Source organism: Canis lupus, chromosome 30 (genome assembly GCF_011100685.1).
Source record: "Canis lupus familiaris isolate Mischka breed German Shepherd chromosome 30, alternate assembly UU_Cfam_GSD_1.0, whole genome shotgun sequence".
In the NCBI taxonomy this organism is placed as follows: domain Eukaryota; kingdom Metazoa; phylum Chordata; class Mammalia; order Carnivora; family Canidae; genus Canis; species Canis lupus.
In genome coordinates, this window is record NC_049251.1 from 21,529,583 (window position 1) to 21,549,854 (window position 20,272).

Here is a 20,272-nt window from a genome sequence, read left to right on the forward strand (position 1 = left end):
TTTAAGGGAAAACACCAAAATCTGCTAAACTAGAACAAGACTATTATACAGTCTCTAAATAAGAATTAAAGTATAATAAGATAATTCCAGGTTTACAGTTGCTTTTTACTTCTTTGTTACTTATATACATGTTTTTTTTATAAGATAAATGGTTCTAGGACCATGTCATCAAGGGGATAACTAGATTTAACTCTTTTAAAAATTTTAAAAATCTAGACAAATTCTTATATAAAATACATTTTAGAATATTATAAATGGTAACATCATTCTAACCTGAGAAAATCTGTTTGCTGTTTTATTGAAATAAAATACATACTTACTCTGAATAATATTTCTTCATTCCATTTTGGATTCAAAGTCTAAAAGACAATAAACATAGTATAACTAATTTTTTTTTATATTTTGTCATAGAAAAATAAAACAAAGTATATTTAAAACTTTTTTGAATACTGCTAAGTCTAACCTTTTTAATGGTTTTCGTTTGCATACTTGTAAAAACTCCATTCATTGGGTCATATAGCGTCACTCTCACATAAGGATCACTGTTAAAATAAAAAATAATAATAATAATTGTTGCTTATTCCCAAACTCAGATTGCTCAATTATTAGCAATTCCTACAATTATTTCCTATGCTTAAAAGGAAGGGTTCCTTAGGCAGCAGTAAGTAATTATAGTAATTTTTGCATCTTGTTAAAAAGCTAAAGTACCGTGTTAGTGAAATAGATAAAGAATTGGAAAGAAAAAAAAAAAAAGAATTGGAAAGAAAAACTTTTAGTCCAACTTAATGATTTCCAACCTTTTTAGATTTTTGAAATTTTGTTCAATTTTTATTACCTTCTTTCTTTTTTGGGGTTAAGATAGTTAATTTAATGATTCTCAAGACTAGCTTTGCAAGACCTCAGGCTGTTCCAAGTTATCTCATGAGTGCAAAGACTTTTTATAAAATAAGATGGAGTGCTTTTCAGTTTAAAATAATTATGTGTTATATAACCCCTTCTACCAAGATACATGGAAAAGAAAAAAATCTTGTGATATTTAAGTTTGCAAAGCAAAAGACTCTAGACACTACTCGTCTGTGGTCAAATTTCTCCCATTTCCAAATCTCCCAAATACTCATGATTCTCTACCACCAACTCCTCCTCCCACTTCTTCATACAACCTTACCTTTAATTGAAAATGGTAATTGAAAAAAATCAAAGCCAACAGGCCACTCCTACATCCTGGTTTTCATCATAACTCACCCTTGCACCTAACCTCAGTGATTCAGGTATTGTGCCCTGTTTGAGGCCAATTCCTCCTTGTGCGAGTTCCTCCCACCTACTCTGGAACCTTGCATCATCTGTTTTCACTTCTCCCTTCTATATTTTCAGGGTTTTTTTTGACCTACATTTTTCTAATCATATAAGTACATTTTTAACCCTCCCTCCTTCCTCCAGCAGACTGAGCTAGATTGTCTTTCTTCCCATCCCAAATTTTCCAAGAAAATAATCTCCAATAATATTAATAACAATAACGACTCATACTTATATAACAATTACTCTGTGCCAGGCACCATTCTAAGAGTTTATATATATTAACTCTTGGGATCCTTATAACTACCTATGAAATAGGTATGGTTATTGTCTTTATTTTGTACAGAGAGATAGCAACTCATCACAGACTATACAGCTAGTCAGTGCAAGAGCAAGAACTGACACTCAAGCACCTGGTTCCAGAGGCCATATAGCCAATCACTTGTCCCTTTCTTTATTTCCTCGGTTCCCACTGCTCTTGAAAGCCCCAGAATTTGGTTTCTACCTCCCCTTTTGAACCACTGCTCTGAAATTGCTCTCCAAAAGTCACCAATTTTGCTTAAACAATCAACACTCTCCAGGAACTTATTTTGTTGGTCCTCTCTATATTCGATGCTACTGATGACTTACTCTTTGAAACTAATCTCATTTGCTTTCATGATGCAACCCCTTTCTGGTTGTCCTCATACTATTCTTCTTTTTTTTTTTTTTTTTTTTTAAGATTTTATTCATTTACTCATGAGAGACACACACACACACACACACACACAGAGGCAGAGGGAGAAGCAGGCTCCATGCAGGGAGCCTGACGTGGGACTCGATCCCGGGTCTCCAGGGTCAGGCCCTGGGCTGAAGGCGGCGCTAAACCGCTGAGCCACCTGGGCTGCCCCTGTCCTCATACTATTCTAACTGCTCCATCTCGGTCTCTTTTTTAGTCTCCTCTCCTGCAATCTACTACTTAAATACTGAAATTCCCTAAAGTATTACCTTTGGCCTTTTGTTCTTTCAACATTTTCCCTTCACAATATCATCTATGGGTTTAATAACTATGTACTCTCAAATATAAATATTAAATGTAAATATAAATACATATCTTCAATCTTACCACCCAGCTAGACACTTTCACCTGGATAGTCCACAATGTCTGTTTCAGAGTTTTGTCACCCCCCCCCCTTTTTTTTTGCCTTTTTCCATGTTACTTATTCACAGTCAACTAGCTATATAAAGGGGGAAAAATGAATTGGCAGGAGTTTTGAGGGAAAATAGGGTATAGGTGGAAGGGTGGGACTTAAATAGAAAATAATCTTACACACAGCTAGACAGAAGATTTGCACATATGCTTTTTAAAAAATAGTATACTCTGAGGGTAACAGAGGAAGATAAAATCACCATGAATAAAACACACTAGCAACTTCTTATCATTGCATAACCCAAAACAGAAGTCTCAAAAAATGGTATGCATTGTCTGTCATGATTTACAGATACTCATGAAATACATATTTCCAACATGGAAAAATAAAGACTAACATTGAGTAACAGATGAATACAATGCAGAGGGAAATCATGTACATGACAACAGCTATCATCTGGTAGCAAAAATAGATTTAGGCTGATGTTAATATCAAAATTAAAGACATTCAAATAAATTATGCCAATACATTAGGAATACATTATTCCTAATATCATAAGAAAAACTACTTATTGCTCTTATTCATAACTAAAAGGTCTGAGAAGAATTTTGCCCATTTTTTAGCTGGCTGTTTTTATCATATTATTTTTGAGTTGTAAGAGGTCTTTATGTATTATGAATTAAAGGCTTCTATCAAATACATGTTTTGAAAATATCTTCTAATCTATGGCTTGCCTTTTCCTATTCTTACCTGTGTCTCTCAAACAAAAGTTTGTTTTGTTTTAAAGATTTTATTTATTTATTCATGAGTCACAGAGAGAAAGGCAGAGACATAGGCAGAGGGAGGAGCAGGCTCCCCTCAGGGAACCTGATGCAGCACTCAATTCCAGCACCCTGGGATCATGCCCTGAGCCAAAGGTAGATGTTCAACCACTGAGCCACTCAGGTGCCCCTCAAACAAAAGTATTTAATTACGATCAAGTCCATTTCAATATTTTTCTTCCTTTATGGTTCACACTCTCTAAGTCTCACTTAAGAAATCTATGTGTAACCCAGTAGAGCACAGTTTTTCTCCTATGTGTCCTTGTAGAAGTTTTAGAATTTTAGCTCTTATTCATTTTCTATATGATATGTGGTAGGAATGAGGTTTATTTTGTTCCATACAGATAACCCACTGTTCCAGTACCAAAGATTATCCTTCTCTTGAATTATCCTTATGATTATCCTTAACACTTTTTGTTGAAAAGCAACCAGCCATATATACGTGTGCATGTGTTTCAAAACTTTTTCTTCTATTCCATTGAACAATATATCTATTCTTATGCCAATGCCACTGTTTTGATTACTATAGCTGTACAGTAAGTTTTCAAATTAGGTAGCATAACTTCTCCAATTTTGTTCTTTTATGAAATTGTTTTGGTTTATCCTATGTCCTTGACCTTCTATAAAAATAATGGAGTCAATTTATTAATTTCTCCAGAAAAACATGCTAGGATTTTGATCGGGATTGTGCCAAATCTAATTAATTTGAAGAAAGATAAAACTCTAACAAAATGAATGAATCTTCTAGTTCATGAACATATTTATCCATTGATTTAGATCTTTGATTTCCCTCAGCAATGTTTTGTGGTTTTCAGTGCATAGTTCCTGCAAATCTTTTGTTAGATTTATTTCTAAGTTTGTTTGTTCTTCAGTAGGCTACATGGCCATTGTAAAGCCCAACATGGGGCTTGAACTCATGACCCTGAGATCAAGACCTGAGCTAAGATCAAGAATCAGATCCTTCCAACTGAGCCACCCAGGGGCCCCTCTGAGTTTTATTTTTATGTAAATGGATATTTTTAAAATTTATTTTCCAACTGTTCACTGATAGGACATAAAAATATAATTGATTTTGGTACACTGAATTTGTATCTTATGGCCTTGTACCCTATTAGGTCTAGCAGATATTTTTGTAGATTCTTTAAGGCTTTCCATGTACATGATCATGTTGTCTGCAAATAAAGATAGTTTCTTCCTTTTCAGTCTGCATTTCTTCAATTTTTTCTCCTTGCTACATTATACAGCTAGGACATCCAGTACAGTGTTGAATTGACTGTAAGAGCACAAAACTTTGTCTTATTCCTGAATTTAAGTAGAAAACATTCAGGCTGTCACTATTCAGGTTTAGGATATTTCCACTTCTCCCTAGTTTATTAGGAGTTTCTATCATGAATGGGTGCTGAATTTTGTCAGATGCTTTTTTGCTTTCATTGAAATGATCGTGTATTTTTCTTGTATTCTATTAATATGATGAACTACATTAGTTAATTTTTGGATGTTAAACCAATCTTACATTTTATTCCTAGCTTGCCGAGATTTTTTTTTTTTTACCATGAACAGACGTTGGGTTTTGCCAAATGTACTTTCTACTACTGAAGAATGTATTTTTTTCTTCTGTATATATTAATATGATGAATTACATTGATAGGTTTAAAAAAAAAAAAACAGAAAATTTATTGTGTGACTAACTGTTGAAATCCTTAAGATGATCCAAATGCCCCAACAGAGTTTAGTTGTTCCTACATGGAATCCACACTTGAATCTGAAGAATATAATTTTTGGGTGCCTCATTCAACCAGTCCCAGTGGTATTTTATCTTTTAGCCTTAGCACCCCAGTTGTAGCTTCTCTTCTTCTTGGCAGGATAGCCATATTTGACTTCTGAATGCCTTAGGGCCACAGTTGCGGCACACCGTGTATGTCTGTGATGCTTTCCAAATGATGACGTCCCCTTTGTTATCTTGTTTCTACAGTTGAGACCAAAGAGGCTGGAAGAGAAGGCACTTCTACTATAGCCTACACTGATTTACTTTTTTTTAAATGTTGCATAAACTTTATGTTCCTGGGAAAATGTCCACCTGGTCATATATTGTTATATACTGTTTGATTTAGGGCGATTCAAGTTATTTCTTCTGTGATTAATTTTGGTAATTTGTGTCTTCCAAGGATTTTCTCTATTTCATCTATGTTGTATATAATTCCTTATTGATATGAAGTTGTGCAGTGTTCCCTTTTTGTCTTTTTCAATTCCATAGGATGTATAGCAATACCTCTGCTTTCATTCCCATTATGGTAATTTGTACCTTCTCCCTTTTGTTTTTGATCAATCTAGATGGAAATTTTTTTTTTTTAGATGGAAGTTTAAAATTTTCATTGATCCCTTCAAAAAAGAAGCTTTTGACTGCAATGATTTTTTTCCTATCATTATGTATTTTCTATTTCACTAATTTCTGCCTTTATGTATTTTCTTCCTTCTTACTTTGGAACTAACTTGCTCTTCTTTTTCTAAATTTTTTTTAAGATTTATTTATTCATTTATTTATTCATGAGAGACACAGGGAGAGAGAGAGGGAGAGGCAGAGACACAGGTAGAGGGAGAAGCAGGCTCCATGCAGGGAGCCTGACATGGGACTCAATCTGGGGTCTCCAGGATCACACCCTGGGCTGAAGGCGGCGCTAAACCACTGAGCCACCCAGGCTGCCCTTTTTTCTAATTTCTTAAGATCAGAACTCAAATCATTCATTAGATTTTATTCCTTTTCTAAGGTAGGCATTTTAAAACTATACATTTTCCTTTAAGTATTACTCTAGCTGCATCCCACAAATTTTGATCTTGCTATATTTTCATCTACATTGTTCATTCTGTTCAAAATGTTTTCTAATTTCTCTTGTTTCTTCTTTGACCCATAAATCATTTAGAAGAATACTGTTTTATTTCTAAATATTTGGGATTTTTCTAAATATCATGTAATTATTTATAACTTAATCCCACTGTTATCAGAGAATATCCTGTATATAATTTCAATGTTTTCAAAATTCCTGAGACTTGTCCTAATATGGTCTATGTCTGTGAATGTACCACATGCATTTGAAAAGAATGTGAATTTTGCAGTTTGATTTATTGTTTTATGGCCCAACATATTACGGCTGGCAGGCTCTAGAGTAGCTCCTATTATCCCCACCTGCTAATGTCAGGTTGTGTTACCTTTTGTGTTACCTCCTCTTAAATGTAGGAAGGACCTATGTATCCTAAACAATACATTATGGCAAAAGTGACAAATGTATGACATTTTATTATATAAAGTTATAATCCATCTATTCTTAAATTCCCTCCTTTGCTAGCATTGAAAAAGCATGCTATTAGGTTGCAAGCTACCATATAAAGAAGGTCATGCAGCAAGGAGCTTAGGGTGGCTCCTGGCTGACAGCCAGCAAAACTGAAGCCCCAGTCTGGCAATCTGCAAGGAACTGAATGTTACCAACAACCACATAAGTTTGAAAGTGGATCCTTTCTCAAATAAGCCTCAGATGAGTCCACAGCCCTGGCCAATACTTTGATTGCAGTTCTAGGAGACCCTGAAGCAGACAACACTGCTAAACCGTGCAAGGATTCTGACCTACAGAAACTACGAGATAGTTTGTTCTTTTAAGCTGCTAAGTTTGTGATAATCATAGTCATGCTTAAATAAATAATACATTTATGAGCTATGCTAGTGAATGTACTATGTCCATCTGAAAAGAATGTATATATGCAGTTGTTATAAATAGTGTTCCTTATGTTGAAGTTGCTCATAATATTGTACAAATTTACGTTTTTGTTGATTTTCTAACCTAGCTGTTTCATTGACTGCTGAGAGAGGTGTTAATGTCTCCAACTATGATTGTGGAATTTTTTTTTTTTTAATTTTTATTTATTCATGATAGGCACACAGTGAGAGAGAGAGAGGCAGAGACACAGGCAGAGGGAGAAGCAGGCTCCACGCACCGGGAGCCTGACGTGGGATTCGATCCCGGATCTCCAGGATCGCGCCCTGGGCCAAAGGCAGGCGCCAAACAGCTGTGCCACCCAGGGATCCCGGAATTTTTTATTTATCTTTTTTATTTATCCTTTTAATTCTGTCTAGCTTTGCTTCATATATTTTCAAGTTCTGCTAACATATATACATTTATGATTGTTTTATAATTTACTTATGATTTATGATTGTTATGGCCTACTGGTTACTCTTTTATTGTTATGACATGTCTGCAAATACTTTCTGGTGTTGAAATCTACTTTATCAGATATTAATATATGACTTCAGTCTTTTTATGCTTACTATCTGCATGGCATATTTCTTTGGGTCTATTTTATTTCACCTTAGTTGTATCTTTATATTTTAAATTTATCTTTTATAAACAACATGTAATCAGGTCTTATTTTTCAATCCATTCTAACAATTTCTGTCTCATACTTACCTTAGTCCACCAATGTTTAATGTTATTATTGATAAGGTTGGATTTAGATCTACCAATTTATTATTGATTTTCTATTCTTTCCCTTCCCTTTTTTTCCTTTTCTTTCTTTTTTTCTTCCTTCCTTTTTTTTTATCATTTAGATCATTTAGTCTTCCTTTTCTGGCCTTTAATTATTTTATTTTTTCAGGAATTTCATCTAAAAATATGACTATAATTCTTTACATTGTTTTCAGTGGTTTATCTAGGTATTACAAAGTGCACCCTTAATTTTTTGTTCCACTTACATTTAATGTTGTACCTACTAACCAGGTCCATAACTGTGTTGAGGAGACAGAGCTGGTGTATTAAATTAAGAATATGCAGATTAGGATCTGCTGAGTGAGGAGGAATAAACCACCCACATGGGGTTGACAGGTAGCTTCCTCAGCATCTGAACTCCCACTTTGGGGAAGTGAAAACCCCACGGTCATTTTGACTGAAGGCATTTTACTATTCCAACACAAAGGAAGTAAAGTCACAAGATTTGTTACTTACAGACCCAAGAAACAGAAGAAAATGGGGAGAAGCAATGGGCCATACAAGGGGCAGTCCTCCGCTACCGGGTCATGAGTGAAGAAGAGAAAGAACAGGGTGACAAGCACCTATTACTTATAAAGTGGTTGGGTGGAGGTCACTAACTTTTTGTGGGCTTAACTCTAAGTAGTTATTTTAAAAAGGTGCCCTGGGAAAAGCATAGGGGTAACTTGTGGCAGGAATCCCAAGCTCAGATCCTTATCTAAATGTCCAGACTCTGCATGTGAGCAGGGTTGTCATAATGTAAAATGCATAGGCAGAAACTAAAAATAGTTGTTCTTTTTGTGAAAATAACCCACTGTCCTTTACACCATAGTTGTTATATATATTCCATCTACATATAATAAAAATCCTGCAAGTAATGTTATAAGTTGTGATTCAAACAGGCATATGTTTAAGTTATGAAAACAAAAATCTTTTTCATATTACCAAATACCATTTTCTTATTCCTTTCTGAGGATCTGAGTTTCTGTTATCTATTATTTTTTAGTTGGAAGAATTTCATTTATTTCTTCTTACAGGGCAAGTCTGCCAATGATAAAATCTCATAGTTCTCTTTTATCTGAAAATGTCATTATTTTGTCATCATCCTGAAGGACATTTTCACTGAATACAGAATTCTGGATTGACAGTTGTTATTCTATTCTTCCATTTTCTTCTGGCCTACATAGTTTATGGGGACAAGTCAGCCCTTAACTGAATTGTAGTTCTTATGTATATAATATGTTTCCTTCTCTTTCTTCTGTCGGGATTTTTCTTTATACTTGGCTTTCAACAGCTTGACTATGATGTCCTCAATGGTGGTTCTTAGTGTTATTCTGCTTGGGATTTTTGGATACTATATATTTGTGTCTTTTGTCAATTTTTTTTAATTGGCCATTATTTCTTTTAAAAATGTTTTCCTGGGGCACCTGGGTGGCTCAGGGGTTGAGCGTCTGCCTTTGGCTCAGGTCGTGATCCTGGGGTCCTTGGATCGAGTCCCACATCAGGCTCCCTGAAGCAAGCCTGCTTCTCCCTCTGCCTGCTGCCTCTCTGTGTGTCTCTCATGAATAAATAAATAAAATCTTTTAAGAAAATGTTTTCCTTATTCTTTCTCTATTTCTAGGACTCTAACTTCATGTATGTTAGACTGTCTAATATTATCTAACGAGTCCCTGAGTCACTGTTCATTTTTAAAAACTTTTTCTATCTTTGTCTATCTCTTCAGTAGGCTCCACACTTAGTGTGGAATCCAAGACAGGGCTTGAACTCCTCACCCTGAGATTGAGACCTGAGCTGAGATCAAGAGTTGGACACAACCAACTAAGCCACCCATGGGCCCTGTATCTCTTGTTTGCTAATTAGGAAATAATTCCTATTGACCTAATTTTAAGTTCAATTAAGTTTTCCTCTTCATCTGAATTCTATTAATTCCACTCAATTTTTAATTTCAAATATTGTATTTTTCAGTTCTAGAATTTTCATTTTTTATGGTTTCTATCTCATTCTTGAGGTTTCTAATCCTTAGTGGTACAATATGTGTCAAGTATTAAACATGTTTTTGAGCATATATTCCTTTTTCTATTGAGAATGTGTTCCATCTTCCTGATTCCTCATAGATCAATTAATTTTGGAGTATATCCTGGACATTATTAGTGTTAAATTGTAGAGACTATAGGTTAATTATCTTATTTGGACAAGAACCATAACCACGTTTCTTAGGCAGCAACTCATATCTCTATTCAGATCTTTTTTCTTTAGCTAAGCTGTTTTGAATCTGCTATCACATGTGTTATTCAGGGTCAGCAAATATCCAGAGACAAAGTTTGGGAATATACTCTCTGGGTCTATTCCTTCCAGAATTCCCACCATTGCCATGTGGTAGTTCAGATACTGAGAAATCTACTGGAAATGTAATCATTCCACTTTGCACAATAATTTACCAAAAATATTATTATTCAATTATTCATCTATTTAGAAAATATTGTCAACCAGCACAGTTTAAAATTACAACCCTGGGGAGCCTGGGTGGCTCAGTAGGTTAAATGTTTGCCTTCAGCTCAGGTCATGATCCCAGGATCCTGAGATCAAGCCCGAGTCAGACTCCCCATTCAATGAGGAGTCTGCTTCTCTCTTTGCCCCTCCCCCTGTTTGTGCTCTGTTTCTCGTTCTGCATTCTCTCTCTCTCAAATAAAATCTTTAAGAATAATAATAAAATAAAATAAAATACAACCCAACCTAATATACTTACCTAGCTCCCAAGATATCCTTTTTCGCAAGGCCTATTCCAGCTATAACTTTGACCCTCACAATTCGTGAATTTTCCTGAAATATAAAAAATTATATATTATTTTCACATACTTTATAACATGTCTAAGACACATACTTTTAAATATATACATATCAAATAAAGTAATCAGGATATTAAAATTACTTGGAAGACTCTTTTTCAATAATTAATTTGATTAAAAGCTATATAGGAGGGACCCCTGAGTGGCTCAGGTGTTGAGCTTCTGCCTTTGGCTCAGGGCATGATCCCACTGTCACAGGATCAAATCCTGCATCAGGCTCCCAGAAGGAAGCCTGCTTCTCCTTCTGCCTATGTCTCTGCCTCTCTCTCTCTCTGAGTCTCTCATGAATAAATAAAATCTTAAAAAAAAAAAAAAGCTACATAGGAGAAAATAAAAACTACATTGTTATTCCTAGATAACTTGATTATCTACAAAGAAAAGACAAAAAACCCTAGAGTTAAATTATTACATTAAGAACTTATCACTGCTTCCAAGAAAATCTATAGTCAAATTCTTAGTACTAATATCTATCATTGTTGCTATGTACACAATAACACAAAATGAAGAGTTTATAATCATTAGTAATAACTATTTAGAAAGGTAATTATTATTTTTAGGTTTTAATTTAAATTCCAGTTAGTTAACATACAGTACATTAGTTTCAGATATACAATATAGTGACTCAACTCTTATACAAAACACCCAGTGCTCACCACAAGCACAGGCCTTAATTCCCATCACCTGTTTAATCCTACCTCCCCTCTGGTAACCATTAGTTTGTTCTCTATAGTTAAGTATCTGTTTCTTGGTTTGCCTCTCTCTCTCTTTTTCACCCTGTGCTCATTCTTTTAAAAATCCCATTTAATAGATTACACATTAAATAAAAACATAGTATGTTGATACTGTAATATATCAAGTAGATATGCTTTAAATAAAACCATAGTATATTGAAACTGTAATATATCAAGTCTTAAATTTTCTGGATATCTTAATGCTATTATAATGTTTTATATAAGAATGTCTTTTGAGGGATCCCTGGGTGGCGCAGCGGTTTGGCACCTGCCTTGGGCCCAGGGCGCGATCCTGGAGACCCAGGATCGAATCCCACATCAGGCTCCCGGTGCATGGAGCCTGCTTCTCCCTCTGCCTGTGTCTCTGCCTCTCTCTCTCTCTCTGTGTGACTATCATAAATAAATAAAAATTAAAAAAAAAAAAGAATGTCTTTTGAGATACATATTGAAATATTCAGGGATAAAGTGTGATAAAGTACAATTTACTCTTAAATCACTCAGCAAAAAAAATGTTGAATGTGAGTGTGTGTCTGTTTGTGTATGTACATAAAGGGAATAAGTAAAATGTTACCAATTTGTGGATCTAGCTGAGGGGTATATAGGTGTTCATTATACTACTATTTTAACCGTGCTGTAGATTTTAAATCATTTGAAATTAAAAGATGAGTAAGAAAATATTATAAAACAGAATGTATATTTTAAAGAATTCCCAGTAAGCAAAACTATTAGCTGCAGAGAAACAGAATTAATAAAAAATGTAAAAAACTGTTATGGGTAAAATTTTAAAAAGTTATTGAAGAACACTTAAATAAATGAAGAAATTCACTATGTTCATGGATGGAAATATTCTATATTACTGTCTGTTTTCTCCAAAGTAACCTATAAATTCAATACAATTCCAACTCCCCCTACCCAGATTTTTTTTCATGAGTATTAACAAATAATTGTAAAATTCATAGCGGGGCAGCCCAGGTGGCTCAGCAGTTTAGTGCCACTTTCAGCCCAGGGCGTGATCCTGGAGACCCGGAATCAAGTCCCACGTCAGGCTCCCTGCATGGAGCCTGCTTCTCCCTCTGCCTATGTCTCTGCCTCTCTCTCTCTCTCTCTGTCTCTCATGAATAAATAAAATGTTTAAAAAAATTCATAGGGAAGAGTAAAAATCAGTACAGAAGTAAATAATAACATTCAATCACTATCTTATACTATATACAAAAACAAATTCCAGATACTTTAAGCCTTATAAACAAAAAAGAAAGCTTCAAAAATTTCCCAAGAAATTTTAGAATATTTCCATGACACTGAGGTAGGAAAGGACAAACCCTAATGGGAAAAGTGGCTAGATTTGACATTAGAATTATATATCTCTTATACGAGAAGAGATGCCATGAACAAAATGAGAAGTCAAGGAGATAGACAAGGCGCAAGTATCTAAAATGTGTGCCATTGACAAATTATGATTATCCAGAACATATTTTAAAAAAAAAACCTCCTAAAACCAATAAGTGAAATATAAACCCAATACAAGAAATCATAGAGAATGGACAGTAAACATATGAAAAGATCTTCAATCTCACCAGTAATCAGGGAGAACTCTAATATGCTGTTGGTGAAATTATAAATTGAAGAATCATTTTGAAGACACTTTTGGAAAATCTACTAAAGCTCTAAATCAATAATCCAAAAATTCCACTTTTAGGTCTATTCCCTAGATACACTCTCACTCATGTACTCAAGGACATAAGCACAGCAGTATTCACAGGAGCATTTACAAGATCAACAAATATGAAATAGATGTTGCCCAACAGATAGCAACATAATGGGTTCTATTATACAATCATTCCATCAGCAAGTAGTCATATTCCCTTGTGAGCAGAGGCCTGAAAAGGAGAAAATATATATATCATGGAGTATTTATTTCAATCTCTCCTACTTCTAAATGCCCTACTTCTAAATGCTCCACCCTCATTCCTGGAGGTTTCACTGAATAAATATGATAATGGAAATATTCTATTAGCTCCAAAGCTCAGATGACAAGTTCAGATAATACAAAAAACCTTATTAAAGATGCTCGATAAAATATGTTTCCGCTAGCCCCAAACAAAACTAAATCCATAACTGATTTTACAAGAAAGAATGGAAATACTCAGGTACAAGAATAAGTTAGAATTAAAAATTAGGAAAATACATGAATTGAAATCTCAGTTTTCTGCAGAGACTCATTCCCAAAAATGTGAAGAGATTTGCAATCACCCTTTCTTCCTGGGAAAGTCCCACTGAATAAATAGACCCATTAAAGTATTCTATTAGACTGTAGAGCCAAATTCTCATTTCCCAGTTGTCTGGGAAATGGCTGTACTTTCTTAGATAGGTACAGATCACCAACACTGAATTCTGAAAATCAGAAGTCTTTTCTGTGATGACTTAATAAATAAATACAAACTTTTTGTAGTGGTAAAGTGTAAGCAAAAGTGTTATGAGCAAATAATATTATTTGATAATTTCAACTTTTATAAACACAGACAGGTGTTTATAATTTATATATAAACCTAATTGAGGAAACAGATTACCATACCCCTCTTATTTATTTATTTATTTATTTATTTATTTATTTATTTATTTATTTATTTATTCATGAGATACACAGAGAGAGAGAGGCAGAAAGAGGGAGAGGCAGATTCCCCAAGGGGAGCCTGATGTGGGATTTGATCCCAGGACCCTGGGACCATGCCCTGAGCCGAAGGCAGATGCTCAACCACTGAGCCACCCAGACATCCCTACCATTCCCCTCTTAAAAAGTTAATCCATATTGGTAGAACCTCTACTGAAAATATGCCCCAAAAGTCTAATGGAGAAAAATGTAACAAGCGTTAATTTTAAAAATTCCAGGGCATGACAAATTACTCACAATCATAAACACATTTAACTTTTAAACCTCCTTGCATTTCCTACCACAAATATCAGAATTAGTTATTTTGGATGTTGTGGTTAACTGATGTGAAGCTATATTGATTTAAGATTCTGTCATAAAATTAAGAAATGCCCTTTATTTTCATATTTGCATCCCTTCAGTGCATTTTATAAATTGCTAGAAAATTGCCAAAGTGGACTTTTGCAACCATATCCATAAGCAGAAATCATAATATCTCATAGTATCTTTGAAACTGAGAAACATAAATGCAACAAGAGACTAAACTCTTCAATAATTTTGGAAACAAGATATTCAAAATACTGTTAATAGACACATAGAGCTCAAATGAGGAAAAAGAAATGAAAATTAAGCATCTTCTCATTTTTCAAAATGGGAACACTATCTCCAAATAGATCACAGCTCTTCTCTAAAGCTTGAGACTTCCCCTTCCACTCCTAAGAAAGCTTTCTTGATTTATGAAAGTGAAATAGAAAAGTTGCAAATCCTATGCAAAGATATGTGGCTCTTCTCAATGATAGTGTGAAACAAAATGGTAATGTGTTACCTGTGCAGGAGGCTACAGTAATTAAAAGCGGCTTTCCAGGCCTGAGATTTCTCCACAATTCATGAAAACAGCTACTAACTGCTCCCTAATCTTCTATCAACTCCCCCAAATCCAGGAATAGGAAATGCAGAGCTTTAGATCTTTCCATCCTTTCCAAATTCTTAAAATTTTTGTTCCTCTCTTTATCCTTCTCCCACCCTTCTGTTGCCTCCCTCCCACACCTAACTCCCCCTTCACACCTCCAGGCTACCTGTGTTTACTTATCTCTGAGATTTTGCACAAGTTAGGCTCCCTCTGCCTGGAATAGTCTTCCCCATCCTCTCCCTACCCCTTCATTGTTAAAGTCCTCTATCATCTGAGCAGTCATTTAAAATGTATTATTAAGGGGCACCTGGGTGGCTCAGTCAGTTAAGGGTGAGTTAAGTGAGCTTTCAGCTCACTCAGGTCATGATCCCAGGGTCCTGGAATTGAGCCCTGTGTGGGGATCTCCGTGCAGCAGGGAACCTGCTTCTCCCTCTCCTTGCCACTCCCCCTGCTTGTGCTCTTTCTCTCCCTATCAAATAAATAAAATATTTTTTAAAATGTATTATTATCTAATGACAGAAAATAATTATCATTTTTAACAATTATCATGTTAACTGGAGTGATATCTATTCTATGATAATTATAAAAATGTATGCTGATGAAGATTGAAAGGAAATATGCAACAGTGATAACTTTTTAAAAAATGAAATAAAATAATAAGATGATAGGGCACCTGGCCGACTATATCAGATGAACACCAGACTCTCAGTTTCAGTTCAGGTCATGATCTCAGGGTCCTGAGATGGAGCCCCACGTCAAGCTCCATTCTTAGTAGGGAGTCTGCTTAAGATTCTCTCCCCTTCCCACTGCTCTCTCTCAAATAAATATATAAATACATCTTTTTAAAAAAATAATGAGATGATAAAGGCTTTTCTCAAATAAATATATAAATACATCCTTTTAAATACATAATGAGATGATAAAGGCTTTTGTTTTACTTCTTAAACTTTTTATAAATTTTAAGTTGTAGTTTAAGAAAAAAAGTCTTGTCCTTTCTTCAAAGTCCAAATGCCACCTTTTCTAAAAAGCCTCCATAGTTGAAATGAATTTTCCCCTCTCTCTGTAAAAGGCCCATTTTTATAGCACTTATCACATATGGTCTTCCATCTGAAGAGACAAATGATATGTCTTTCTCCACTATTAAAACTGTGAGATTTTGAAGCTCAAGAAACTTATCTTTTCATTATCTTTGTATTCTCTCTGTGGAACCCAGCAGAATACCTGGAACACAGCAGGTGCTGACAAATTCTTGATTAACCACAAAAGTTTCTGAAGTAGCTGAAAGTAGGAAGAATGCACTTTATCTAAAGCAAGAAACGTATGCACAAATGGTGAGCCCAGAACCCTGGCTGCCAGATCTAAACTCACCAAACAGAAGATTGCAAGACTGCTCTCTGTGGAAGCTAAGTAATGAAGGGAGGGGGTACCCAAATGTTCTAAATATTTATATGTGAGAGTCCCACTGTGAAATGAAAGATTCAGATAACCTACCACGAAATACTCCAGTCAACAGTGCCCACTATATAGAAGATGTAGGTCAGCAAATGAGGGAATAAATTAGGAAAGAGGAAGACACAAGAATAAAGAAACAGTGGCTCCAACACAGAAAAGAGATCAAGAGAATTCTCACAATGATGGCAAATGGAAGCCTGCAGGTGATGACTACTCATCAGGTATAGAGTGCAAGCAGTTCAGAAGGAATGTGACATAGCAAGAGGCAGTTGCCAACAAGAATGAAGGGAATGGATAGCATTCATTATATATGTATGTAATATATGTAAATATACATATATATAACCCCTACATTGAGTAGTTTTAAAACTCTGTCAGTTTGCAAATTTGTGACAAGCATGCACGAAATGAAAGCAAGCAAAAAATGTGCAATAAATAATTATAAATATGACAAAAGGGTTCTGATGTAAATAATACTGTATTCATGTAATGCAATAATATAATCACTGCATATTTATTTTAAAAACTATTAGAGTATAAAGGATTAATTTTTGTCCTTTTTTTGCAACATGTTTTATAATTTATGGTGACCATATTTTCAAAACAAAAGACTGGACTGGCAGCTGTCTTATTTCTCTGGCATGTAAATTTGCTGGAAGCATTTTATAAAAATGTAAATGCTAGATCACCTGTATTGGAAAATACATGAAAAAAAAAAAAAGAAAATACATGAAATGAGGATGGTCCTAGTAAAAGTGGAGTGTATGACTGCTACACATTTGCTATGCATGTTCAAAATTCCTCGGGAGTGTTTGGCAGTAATAACCGTGATAAACTAGAATAATCAGAATCCTTGGATTTAAGAGAAAGCTGTGGTTTTCAAAGTGTGTTCTCCAATGGTATGAGCACCATATGGGAATTTATTAGAAACACACATTTTCAGGCCCCCTATCTACTAAATCAGACACTCTGTGGTGGGGCCAGTAGCCTGTGTTTTAAAATACTTCCCAGGTGATTCTTATGGACACTAAAGTTGAGACCCACAAGTAGACAGCATGAAGGTAAGAATGGGAAGTGCTATAGTTAATGCAGTTGTGGGACGATTCTCCTAGAAAACTATACCTTTATTTATTCAATCAAAACTACATAATTTCCAAAAAAGAACAACTCATCATCAGTTCCCATTTTAACACTACTCTTAAATTTGATAGCACCATATATGCTTCTTTATACATGAAATGCCTCTGGAGAGATCCACATCAAGCTGATAACCTATATTGTGGAAAAGACATTTTCATAAGATTTGTAGATGAACATTCACAGTAGGTTTATTCATAGTAGGCAAAAGCTGGAAACAATAGATGTGTCTGTCAAAAGGAGAATGGATAAACATCTGGTATATTCATACAATGGAATACTACTCAGCAATAAAAAGAATGAGTTGCTTATACAAACAACCACATGGGCGACTGAAAAACATTACGTTAGACAAAAGGAGCCAGATACAAAAGAATACATACTGTATGATTCCATTTATATGAAGTTCCAGGACAGGCCAAACTAATTCATGGTGATAAAAGTTTGCCTCTGGAGAGTGAAGTGGGAAGTTGACTGGAAGAGAGCCCCAGGGGACATTCTGGAGTGAAGGAAATACTCTTTTTTAAAAAGACAAACAAACAAAAAAAGATTTATTTGAGAGAGAGAGAGAGAAAGCACGAGCAGGAGAAGGAGCAGAGTGAAAGGGAGAAGTAGACTCCCCGCTGAGCAGGGACCTGATGCAGGGCTCAATCCCAGGACTCTGAGCTGAAGGCAGATGCTTAACCGACTGAGCCACCCAGGTACCCCTGGAGTGATGGAAATATTCTATACCTTAATTGAATTGTGTGTTACATGTGTGTTAAAAACCACAGTACATCAAAGTGTACATTTAAAATGTGTGCATTTCACTGTTTATAAATTTTACTTCACTCTCTCCCACCCACCAAAAAAAAAAAAAAAAAAAAAAAAGGACATTATCAGACAAAAACAAAAACCATGAGAGTTTATTGCCAGCAAACACTAAAAAAACTTCTACAGGATATACCTCAGGCAGAAAAAAGTGATCCTGGATGGAAAGCCAGAGATGTGACAAGAAATGAAGAAACAACAAATAGAGAAAAAGTTAAATATCTGAGGAACAGATATTAACTATAAAGAAGTGCTAGTGATGATGATATGTGTGTGCACGTGCCCATGCATGTATTTCGTGAGTTTCCCTAGCCTGACTGCCTGGGCTCTGCTCTTCCTTCCTCTTCAGATTCATCTCCTGACACCACCATTTCAGCCTTCTTTCCATTCCTCTCCATCTTATCTTCTACACATCCAGTAGTTCTGTTTACCTGATAGGCTTTTTGCCCCACTCTTCACCTGGCGACCTCCTATTCATCCTTAGGTTCAGATCAAAGGTGACTTCCTCATACTCTCTCCCCTCCTTCATATCATACGTGATGAACTAATCTTTCCCATTTTTTACTTTTATCTCACATCCGTTTTCCTTGACATTTATAAAATGTCTGTGTGATTATATATTTACTGTCCTTCTCTTCCTGTAGGCTATAAACTGGTGAAGTCTGTCATTCATTATTATCACCTCATGACCTGATCCAAATGCCTTACACATAGTAACTGTTCAATGGATATTCAAGCAAATACAGAATTCAAGTACTTCAGACATCCACCTAAAACCTATTAACAAAAAAAAGACATAAGATACGTAAGAAGGGTTACAAGTTAATTTTGGATATGTTATATTTGTCACCTTACGGAGAGTCTCTTCTGTTAAATTCTTTTATTTGGGGAACTATTTGCAGTAGGACGGTGGAAAGATCAAGTGTTTGGTATTAAAGAAATCTGAGATTCAAGCCTACATCTGCAACCTAATAGGACCCAGTCCTTAGGGATGCCTGGGTGGTGCAGCGGTTTAGCACCTGCCTTTGGCCCAGGGCGCGATCCTGGAGACCCGGGATCGAATCCTACGTCGGGCTCCTGGTGCATGGAGCCTGCTTCTCCCTCTGCCTATGTCTCTGCACCTCTCTCTCTCTCTGTGACTATCATAAATGAAAAAAAAAAAAAAAAAAAAAGGACCCAGTCCTTGAGGAAATCACAATCTCAAATTCTCTATCTATAAAATGGAGATAACACTATCTACTTTTGAAAAACTGTTTCAATGATTACAACTGAAGTATGAGACCATGTGACCTGCTGCTTGGCAATCAATATAGCAGGCAATCAATTAAAGACAGCTCTGATTATATTTAGGTTTGACTCTTTCGCCTCAAAGGAGGATATTTTCATTAAGGCATCTTTATGCACTGACATGATCATTTACATTCATTGCCAGTGTATCTCATATGTGGTAACTCAACATTTGAGTCAGGCCATGGGGTTATTCCTCAAGACTTTAGCAAAGTCTTATCAAAACCTTTTTTCATTTGTTTGTGCTGTGTCTTTCTCCCTACATTTATTTCCAGACTTCTCCTATCTTCTCCTTTCATCTATCCTCTTAGATGTGCAAGGGAGCCAGCCTAACAAGGGAGAGTAACACTGATGGCCAGAGAATTCAGTCAGTAGACAGTGCTTTCAGCAATTCAAATCAGCAATCACATTCTCTCAGTACTATGGAATATTCTTTTTTACTTATTCATGAAAGACACACAGAGAGAGGCAGAGACATAAGCAGAGGGAGAAGCAGGCTCCCTACAGGGAGCCTGATGTGGGACTCGATCCCAAGACCCCAGGATCACTACCTGAGTCAAAAGCAGACACTCAACCATTGAGCCACCCAGATGCCCCCACAGAAGATTCTTTATACCGGACACAGCTAGGGAATGGGAGAATCAGCTGGTGTAAATATCCTGCTCTGACAGATGTCAAATACCTATGCCAGATCACT

The 20,272-nt window shown here is 35.5% G+C and overlaps 1 protein-coding gene across 2 annotated transcripts in view; it reads right to left on the reverse strand.

Annotated features, from left to right (window-relative positions):
• Nucleotides 1-20,272, reverse strand: part of NEDD4 (NEDD4 E3 ubiquitin protein ligase) — a 122,885-nt gene that overhangs the window by 96,008 nt on the left and 6,605 nt on the right. Inside the window, exons 2-4 of one of the 2 annotated variants that reach the window (XM_038580487.1) lie at nucleotides 10,502-10,575; nucleotides 464-542; nucleotides 321-359 (exon numbers count right to left, since the gene is read on the reverse strand). In XM_038580487.1, the coding sequence (XP_038436415.1) occupies nucleotides 321-359; nucleotides 464-542; nucleotides 10,502-10,575 (192 nt within the window). Of the gene's footprint in view, nucleotides 1-320; nucleotides 360-463; nucleotides 543-10,501; nucleotides 10,576-20,272 lie in introns of those variants that run through there. The other variant, XM_038580488.1, reaches the window with a different exon arrangement.